The 10,260-nt window shown below is 42.6% G+C and overlaps 2 protein-coding genes across 28 annotated transcripts in view; one reads left to right on the top strand and one right to left on the bottom strand.

The window, feature by feature from the left end:
- The window catches only part of ME3 (malic enzyme 3), a 327,148-nt gene extending 325,165 nt beyond the window's left edge, over window positions 1–1,983 (top strand). For all 3 annotated transcript variants that reach the window (XM_082340456.1, XM_082340457.1, XM_082340458.1), the window contains exons 14-15: window positions 253–351; window positions 1,746–1,983. In XM_082340456.1, the coding sequence (XP_082196582.1) occupies window positions 253–351; window positions 1,746–1,907 (261 nt within the window). In that variant the 3' untranslated portion in view covers window positions 1,908–1,983. The remainder of the gene's footprint in view (window positions 1–252; window positions 352–1,745) is intronic.
- LOC309605123 (protein tyrosine phosphatase type IVA 1-like) overlaps window positions 1–10,260 on the bottom strand; it is a 109,789-nt gene that overhangs the window by 91,528 nt on the left and 8,001 nt on the right. Inside the window, exon 2 of one of the 25 annotated variants that reach the window (XM_082340526.1) lies at window positions 2,110–9,041. The exons of the other annotated variants lie outside the window; for them this stretch is intronic. Within the exon in view, the coding sequence (XP_082196652.1) occupies window positions 9,025–9,041 (17 nt within the window). The 3' untranslated portion in view covers window positions 2,110–9,024. Of the gene's footprint in view, window positions 1–2,109; window positions 9,042–10,260 lie in introns of those variants that run through there. 25 annotated transcript variants of the gene reach the window in all.

Below are 10,260 nucleotides of genomic sequence, written 5' to 3'. Positions count from 1 at the left end.
GTGATTCTCCTTTAGAATTCAGACAGCTTCATGTTGTTTTAAGCCTCGGCCAGTCTCACGGGACAGAAAGGATGTGTCCTTGCTTAAGCCCAAGCATTAAGCGCCCCTGGGGCCACAAGGTGGCAGAGACAGGAGTAGAAACTGCACTTACGGGCCACGTATGAGGGGCGAGTTGAGTTTCTGGTGCACTGGGTTGGGCTTGCTCCGGGAAGGCGGAAACTCAGCTTGTTCCTCTCTGTCCTCTCTCCCCAGCAAATCGCCCAAGAGGTCTCTGAGCAGCATCTGTCACAGGGGAGACTGTACCCCCCACTCAGCACCATCCGAGACGTGTCTCTGAGAATCGCCATCAAAGTAAGGGACGTCTCACCCCCTTACTATGGGGAGTGGGGCTCATCAGCTTCCTCTCTGTGTGACTTTAGGAGGACGAAGGGGGTGGCAGCTACGGAGACAGGCTGAGCTCCCTGGGCTACACTGCATGCACCCCCGAGGCTGCGTGACACACTCTTGCCTGTAGCTCGAGCCCCACCTCAAGCCCACTCAGGGCAGTTCTGGGAAAGCTCCTGGATTTCCCCTCAAACACCAGGCAGAAAGGTCACCAAAGGCCCTAGTTTTGTGGACCAGAGTGCGGGTGGAATTTAAAAATGAATCATAAGTGCCCATTTACACAGAAAGGTCAACTTGTATAGCATCATGGAAAGAGCTCAGGCTGCGGGGTCCTAGCTCTGCCAATCAGCGGCAGAGTCACCAGAGCCCAATCACTTCACTTCTCTGAGCCTCAGCAGTTTCCTTCTTCTACAAAGAAGCCAGTAATTCCTCTCTCCCAGAGTTCTGGAGGACATTAAAAGAGAACAGTGGAAAAGCTCTACACTCGGCACCTTTCTGGCCAGAGGAGAGGCTCATGCCTCCCCTTTCTCCCAGAATGGCTGGGCCATGGGTGATCAAGTTCTTGGGATATTCTACGTAAAAATGTCACCCAATAGACGATGCAGAGATGATGGGTTTTCAAAGAACCAGAACATGGGGCAGTAAAGACTGGCCTGACATTGATAATTGTTCATCTGGATGATGAATTCATGAGAGTTTATTATACTGTTATTTCTATTAACATATATTTTACATTTTCTATACGTTTGAAGAATAATTTCAGAAAACGCACTGCACAAGAGCATGCACTGCCCATGAGCTGTCCGGTGCGGGATCCAGAATCAGCCCTCAGGACCAGCAGCGCAGCTTAGGGTCCACGTCCACCCTATCCAGTTCCTTCCTTTTGGGGATATTTAGATTCATGCTCTTCTGAAGCCGAATCTAATACCCAGAGAACAATGTCCAATTCAAGCCACGTTTAAGACAGAAAAAAATATCAGATACTGAACACTTATACCTGCTACCTAATTTTATCCTCACACCATGCCAGAGAAAGCTCTCATGACCCCCACTTTACAGATGAGGAAACTGAGGCTCAGCAAGGATGATGTCACTGCTGAGGACCCACAGGCAGTTGGAAGCAGAGGCAGACTTTGAGGCCTCTTGACCCTGGCCCAGTGTCTGTTCCACAGTGTCACAGCTTCCTTACTAGGCAGAAAGCTCAAGATCCTTCCTCTCCAGTGGCTTCCTGGGCCTCAACTCATGAGAGGAACACATCTGCTGCTTCAGGGTATATTCCCCTTCCACAAGCTCCCAAGCAAGGGCCTTTAGACAGGTTCCTCCTTAGATCCAGTTCCTCAGTCAAACGTGTTTTTCCCTAGGTCCTCGACTTCGCCTACAAACACAACCTGGCCTCCTACTACCCAGAGCCCAAGGACAAGGAGGCTTTTGTAAGATCCCTGGTCTATACTCCAGACTATGACTCCTTTACGCTGGACAGCTACACTTGGCCCAAGGAAGCCATGAATGTTCAGAATGTCTGATGCAATCTCAGAGGCTGGTGTGGGGCTGAATGAAGCCCAGAGTAACACTGACAATATAAACGGGTTCCAAAATGACCATCCTTGTCATTGTGTTTTTCCTTTGAACTTTCTGGTGTGAGGCGAGATGCCCAGGCATATGGTGAATGAGAGCCTTGTCCCTGAAGGCCTTGAGTTCACTTTTCTATAACCCTCCTCAGGCTTCCTTCCCAAGAATTTCTTCATCTGTGAATTGCCAACTATTGGCTAGACTTTGTGGAAATCTAGAGTCCTGCCTGGAACTCTGCCTTTACAGGGTCCGGGGTCTAGAAGAGGAGATGAGATATGCACACGATTCATTTTGCCACAAGGGAGAAAGTAGTAAGTCCATGGAAGAACTGCAGAAAAAGGTCAGGGGTACTCAGAGAAGGGAGAGGATACTTCCTATGAGGACATAAAAGAAGGCTTCTTGGGGGGCAGTGTTTGCAGTGAGTCCAAGAGTGAAGGATGGGTAGGGTTAATGGAGAAATGAGGAATGTAAGGGCAGCCACTGGCCAGAAAGCATGGCCCACCCATCAAGGAGTTCAGTCCCCATTGGAGGAATACACACCCTTTAAGACTCAGATGGGCATGAGGGCTGAGTGGCTGGAGGCAACTCGCAAGTCAGAAAGGGTCGCTGCCCTGTGGGCTGTTGAGTGTTAGGCATTCCTTTGTGGTCATTGCTAAAAGGAAAACCAGAGAAGCGTGGGTGGAGAGGGTCAGCAAACCCAGAGGAAAGAGGAAGAGAGGCTGTGAGGGGAAGAGCACCCTGGGGAGTTTTAGGGAAGACTTGATTTCATGTTCCTGGCTCTAGAACACTCTCTCTCTTCCACCCTTCACTCTCTGAAGTAATAAAGCAAACTGGAGCAGTTTTCTTACAGAATGATGTCAGTCTGTCCTGAGAGTTTCTTAGACCAAGTTCAGTCGTAGCCTTCACCTCCCTCATGTCCAGCGAGCCCACACCATGGGGCTGGGGAGGGGGGAGACGAGCCTGCAGCTCTCACAATCAAAGACCCTGCTAAATTGCTAACATCTGCTGGCACGGCAGCATCCAGCCTCTAATTTCATTGTATAACACAAGAAACAACAATCCATGCCCAGAGACCTACCACTGCCCACCCCTGCTGCCAGCTCAGCCTCAGGTTCCGCACTGCCCACAATGAATAGGTCCTATACGACCACCTCAGTGACAGGCTAGGTGGATGACTGGGATCCTAGAAGAGTAATTAGCAGAGCCATCAGTCACCCCTTGCCTAGGTCTTATTCTTCCAACATCTGCTTCCTTGGTGCTGGTGCTCAGCCAAGAATATCCTGAGGAAGCATCCCTGTTCTGTAAATCCGTGGACTCACGGATAATGAGAACCTCTTCAGAAGAGGGCTTGAAGAGTGAAGCTGGAATCTGAACACCAGGGAGCCTTTTACATGATCTTTTCTACGTCCTGTCCCACAACTTCCTCTGTACCCCAACTATACCTCCTTTATACTCAATGTAACAGAAAAGAAAAATAGTAGAGAAAATTAATGAAACCAAAACAGGTTGATGAGATCAACTGAATTAACAAGCTTTATCTGTACTGACTGACAAAGACGAAAAGAAAAGATAAAAATTACATTTCCTTTGTTCCAAGCGCAATGAACATCTTGCTGGCACTTACACAGGCCCTTACACATGCTTGGTCTCTACCTGGAAAGCCCTTCCCTCTGCTTCTCTGCTCTTTACCAATTAAATTTCAGTTCACCCCAGCTTTCTGCCTGGAGACATCATTCATCATTGGAGTTCAAATGCACTTGGCTCCAGGAAGTCTTCTTGGACAGAGTTAATAATTAAATTAGAAATCAACAACAGTAAAAGAGAAAATGGGAAATTTCCAACTCTTTGGAAATTAAACAATATATTTCTAAGTAAGTCACAGTTCAAAGAAGAAATCACAAGATAAATTATGTATGTTGAGTTGAATAAAGAAAAATCAAAATTAATGAGCTGTAGCTAAAGTAGTGCTTAGAGGGAAATTTTATAGCTTTAAATGCCAATATCAGGGGGAAAAAAAGAATAAAAGGTCTCAAGGCAATAACATAAACTTTCTCCTTAAGAAACTAGGAAAGAAAACTAAAAATAGAATTACCATATGACCCAGCAATCCCACTACTGGGCATATACCCAGAGCAAACCATAATTCAAAAAGACACATGCACCCCAATGTTCACTGCAGCACTATTTACAATAGCCAGGTCATGGAAGCAACCTAAATGCCCATTGACTGATGAATGGATAAAGAAGATGTGGTACATATATACAATGGAATATTACTCAGCCATAAAAAAGGAATGAAACTGGGTCATTTGTAGAGATGTGGATGGACCTAGAGACTGTCATACAGAGTGAAGTAAGTCAGAAAGAGCAAAACAAATATTGTATATTAATGCATATATGTGGAATCTAGAAAAATGGTACAGATGAACTGGTTTGCACGGCAGAAATACAGACACAGATGTAGAGAACAAACGTATGGACACCAAGGGGGGAAAGCGGGGGGTGGAGGGTGGTGGGATGAATTGGGAGATTGGGATTGACATATATACACTAATATGTATAAAGTAGATAACTAATAAGAGCCTGCTGTATAAAAAAATAATAAAATTCAAAAAAAAGAAGAAACTAGGAAAGGAAAAGCAAACAAAATTCAAAGTAAGCAAAGATTAGAGTAGAATTCAATAGACCTATAACATATAAAGAAATTGAATTAGTAATTAAAAATCTTCCCACTAAGAAAAGCCCAGGCCCAGAATTCTTCATGGGTGAATTTTATCAAATATTTAAAGTATAAATAATACCAATCCTTCACAAACTCTTTCAGAAAATAGAGGAGGGAACACTTCCAAAATCATTCCATGATACTGGTATTACCCTGATATCAAAACCAGATTAAAAAAACAACACAAGAAAACTAAAGACCAATATCCTTCATGAATATAGATGCAAAATTCTAAACAAAATATTAGCGAGCCAAATCCATCAACATAAAAGAATTAAACACAATGAACAAGTGGAATTTATCCCAGGAATGCAAGGTTGTTTCAACATTTAAAAATTGATCATCGTAGTACCTGATATTACTAGAATGAAGGACACAAACCACAGGATCAATGGATGTGGAAAAAGCATTTTAAAATACCCAACACCCATTTGTGATAAAACTTTCAACAAACTAAGAATAGAAGAGAATGTCCTCAACCTGATGAAGAACCAACAGCTAACATCATACTTAATGGTAAAAGAATGAATACTTTCTCCCTAAGATCTGGAAGTTGTTTTCACCACTCCTGGTCAACATGGAGGGTCTAGCCAGTTCAATAAAGAAAGAAAAGTAAAGTAAAGGCATCCAGACTGGGGGGGAGAAAAAAAGAGTAAAACTGCCTTTAGTCACAGATGACATAATCCTGTAAGCAGAAAATGCCAAAGAATAGAATAGCACTTGCACTGCTCTCACTCTCACCCTCCCTCCCTATCTCTCTTTCTCTCTCTCCTAACAAATGAGTTTAGAAAGGTCATAGAAAGTAAGGTAAATATACAAAAATCAGTTGTATTTCTATAGACTAGCAAGCAGCAAACGATCTAGAAATAAAATTAAGAAAACATTCCATTCACAATAACATCAAAAAGAAAAAATAAGCAATTCAAGAGGTGCAAGTCTTGTACAATGAAAACTGCAAATCATTGATGATAGAAACTGAAGATTTAAACACATGGAGAAATGTTCCATGTTCATGGAATTGAAGACTCAATATTGTCAAGGTGGCAGTTCTCTCCAAATTATCTATAAATTCAACACTATACCTATTAAAATCCCTGCAGGCTTTTTTTTTTTTTTTTGTAGAAATTGACAGGATGATCCTAAAATTTATATGTAAATGCAAGGGACTTAGAATAGCCAAAATTTTTGAAAAAGAATGAAGTACATGATCCAATTTCAAAGCTTACTATAAAGCTACAATGATCAAGATAGTGTGCTCATATAGATCAATGGAACAGAGTTGAGAATTCACAAATAAGTCCTTATATTCATGGTAAATTGATCTTTCAACTACCAAGATAATTCAGTGGAGGAAAGAATTGTCTTTTGAACAAATGATGCTGGGACAACTGGATATCCACATGCAAAAAATATATATATATATATAGACATTTACCTCACACCATATACAAAAATTAACTCAAAATGGACCACAGATCTAAATGTAAGAGCTAAAACTATACAATTTCTAGGAGAAAATATAGCAGAAAAATCTTTGTGACTGATTGAGGAGAGTTCTTAGATACAATTTAAAAGCGTGATTCATAAAAAAGAAAATTGATAAATTGTACTTCACCAAATTTTTTAACTTTTGCACTTGAAACACACCAATAAGGAAAAAAATGACAAGTAACAGACTGAGAGAAAGTATTTGCAAATTATATATCTGATAAAGGCATTGGATCCAGAATATATAAAGAACTTTTACAATTCAGTAAGATGACAAAAAAACCCAACTGAAAAAATGGGCAAAATATTTGAATCGACATAGTACTAACAAAGATATGTGAGAGAATGTACACTAAAAGATGTTTAACAACATTAGTTGTATTAAAATTAAAACTACAATGGGGGCTTCCCTGGTGGTGCAGTGGTTGAGAATCTGCCTGCCAATGCAGGGGACACGGGTTCGAGCCCTGGTCTGGGAAGATCCCACATGCCGCAGAGCAACTAGGCCTGTGAGCCACAACTACTGAGCTTGCGCGTCTGGAGCCTGTGCTCCGCAACAAGAGAGGCCACGATAGTGAGAGGACCGCGCACCGCGATGAAGAGTGGCCCCCGCTTGCCGCAACTAGAGAAAGCCCTAGCACAGAAACGAAGACCCAACATAGCAATCAATCAATCAATAAATAAAAAAAAATAATAAATCTTAAAAAAAAAAAAAAAAAAACTACAATGGGGGGCTTCCCTGGTGGCGCAGTGGTTGAGAATCTGCCTGCCAATGCAGGGGACGCGGGTTCGGGCCCTGGTCTGGGAAGATCCCACATGCCGCGGAGCAACTAGGCCCGTGAGCCACAATTACTGAGCCTGCGCATATGGAGCCTGTGCTCGGCAACGAGAGGGGCTGCGATAGTGAGAGGCCCGCACACAGCGATGAAGAGTGGCCCCCGCACCGCAATGAAGAGTGGCCCCCGCTTGCCACAACTAGAGAAAGCCCTCGCACAGAAACGAAGACCCAACAAAGCCATACATACATACATACATACATAAATTTAAAAAATGTAAGCAGACAAGAATAGCATTAAAAAAAAAAAAATTAAAAAAATAAACTACAATGGGATAGCACTCCCCATTCACCAGAATCGCTGTAATAAAAAAGACAGACAGTAAGTGTTGGAGAGAATTAAAACCTCTTCTAGCAGGGCTTTGTCTCCTAAGCACTATGAGGTTAAGGGAAATTTCCCTCTGTCTTTTAAAAGTCTTCATTCTAACTCCCCAGCCTCTCGTACATAGTCCCAGAACTCATTTAGTATAGTGGATGCTGTGGTTGTACCACCCAGATCCCTCTAAAGGTCTGAAACACTTATTCAGGGCCAGCTGCCAGTAGTATTATCAGCTGAAGGCTCACAGTTGCATCCCCCGCTGGAAGTTGCAGTTGACTGAAGGAAGATGCTTCATCCAAGGTTATGCCCTCATCCCCAGGGACAGCCTGCATCCAATGACTGGTTGATTCGAGTCCAAAGGTCCAACCCCCTTGCCACAATTGCAGACATCTCTAAATGGCCATCCCAGCTTCAGAGCTCCCTGGGAGATTGGCTAAGGTCACTGTTGAAACTGTATGTATCACCATTCAACTTCTGCAGCATCCTGGTTCTCTTGCTCCCTCTCAAGTGTTGTTGAGATGACTCCCCAGTAAGCTTCCAAAGGCAAATCTCAGATTCAGTACCTGTTTCCTGAGGAACTCAACTTGCAACATGAAACTAGCCAAGCTTCTCAATTTTCCAATCTGTTGCACCAGCCTCACATGACCATCTAAAGCCTTGCTGGGTTTCTCTTTCCCTCAGTAGAGACCCTCTGCAAGAACAAAGCCAGATCCTTAGTCTATGTCCAGAATCGGTAAATACCCCCAGCAAACAAAAAGGCCACTCACCTCAGGAGAGCTCCTTCCTCTCTGGAATTTCTATTCATCTAGTCCTTGCTGCTTTCACAGCTCTCATATGTCTTTAAACATATGATTTTTGTAATTTATCCATATTTTTCTGGATGTTGCAGGGAGGGTGTTGGGCTGCCATGACCTACTACATCCTATCTAGAAGTGGAAGTCTCTAGACACAGATTTTCAAAATTCCAAATGATACTAACTTTTTTTCCCTAACTTAATTGTAGTCAGAAAACTTACTTGTGTTATTCAAATATTTTAGAATTTTGATGAAATTATTTATGATCTAATATATAGTCAAATTTAATAAAATATTTCATGTACTCTTAAAAAAATATGGATTCTCACTGTTGGATGCAATGCCCTCTTATGTTCATGGGATCAAACTTGTTAATTGTTTTGTTCAAATCTATAGCCTTACTGATTTTTGTCTACTTGATCTGCTTCTGGAAGAAAAATAGTAAAACTTAACACTATGGTAAACTTGTCTATTTTCCTTGTAGTTCTCTCCATATTTGCTTTATGGATTTCGAACCAATGTTATTTGATACATAAAATTTAGAATTGTTGTAACTTCCTGGTGAATTGAAACTTTTGAAACTTTAAGTAATGATTTTCTTTATCTCTAGTAACGCCTTTGCTTCTACTTTTACTAATATTAAAACAGCTATACCATCTTGCTTAGTTTGTCTCTGTCTCTCTCCTATAATTCATGATTTAGATGTTTAAGTTCTTGTACTAGTTGGAGAATGGTATACTGACAAATTATTTCTCCCAGAGAACTACATTCCCAGACACTATGAATATATGGTTGAACTAACACAAATACATACCATTTTATCAATTACATAATAAAACAAAGTATCAAATATCCAACTATTAAGTTACACAGTTCAAAATCATATAAAATATTAGATGTCTGATCAGTTCATTAGTAGAAATCCTCTTCTGTTTTGGTTGGAAAGACAAAGAAAAAAATATCACACTTAAAACAAAAATAATAGTTAATAACTTCCAATAGGTATGGCGAAGAATTATAAGAACTTCAGAAATTTTTGAAATATTTTTGCTACAAAGTATCTTTACCTTTAAAGTTTACTAAATAAAAGCACCTATTCTGTACATCCTGCACAAGACAAAGAGAACATGGAATTTCTAGTATGGAATCCTAAAAATATTCCATAGCCTCTTTCCATTCTGTCTTCAGGCCCTCCCCTCTAAAACTGCATCCCAAGTGTAAACAAAGTAACTGTTAGGCTTTTTTGTCTGAAGATATTACACACATATGCTTCTGTAAGATGTATATTTTACATGAACTTTCAACCAGACGTGTGATTTTTTTCAAACTGGAGGTTTTCATAACAGCACAAAATGAGATTTATAGAAAGGCATTAAATAATCACCATAAGTCTTGGTAAGAATTCAACAAAATCGAGGAGAGAAGATGGCGGAAGAGTAAGATGCGGAGATCACCTTCCTTCCCACAGATACAGTAGAAATACATCTACACGTGGAACTGCTCCTACAGAACACCCACTGAACGCTGGCAGAAAACGTCAGACCTCCCAAAAGGCAAGAAACTCCCCCCGAACTTGGGTAGGGCAAAAGAAAAAAGAAATAACAGAGACAAAAGAATAGGGACGGCACCTGCACCAGTGGGAGGGAGCTGTGAAGGAGGAAAGATTTCCACGCACTAGGAAGCCCCTTCGCGGGCGGAGACTGCGGGTGGCAGAGGGGGTAAGCTTTGGAGCCACGGAGGAGAGCGCAGCCACAGGGGTGCGGAGGGCAAAGCGGAGAGATTCCCGCACGGAGGCTCGGCGCCGACCAGCACTCACCAGCCCGAGAGGCTTGTCTGCTCCCCCGCCGGGACGGGCGGGGCTGGGAGCTGAGGCTCGGGCTTCAGTCGGATCGCAGGGAGAGGACTGGGGTTGGCGGAGTGAACACAGCCTGAAGGGGTTAGTGCACCACAGCTAGCCGGGAGGGAGTCCAGGAAAAAGTCTGCAGCTGCAGAAGAGGCAAGAGACTTTTTCTTCCCTGTTTCCTGGTGCGCGAGGAGAGGGGATTCAGAGCGCCGCCTAAACGAACTTCAGAGATGGGCGCGAGCCGCGGCTATCAGCGCAGATCCCAGAGGCGGGCGCAAGCCGCGGCTATCAGCGCGGATCCCAGA

This window comes from Balaenoptera borealis (assembly GCF_965194805.1).
Source record: "Balaenoptera borealis genome assembly, chromosome: 11".
NCBI lineage: Eukaryota > Metazoa > Chordata > Mammalia > Artiodactyla > Balaenopteridae > Balaenoptera > Balaenoptera borealis.
This window is presented reverse-complemented; position numbering and strand designations above follow the sequence as displayed.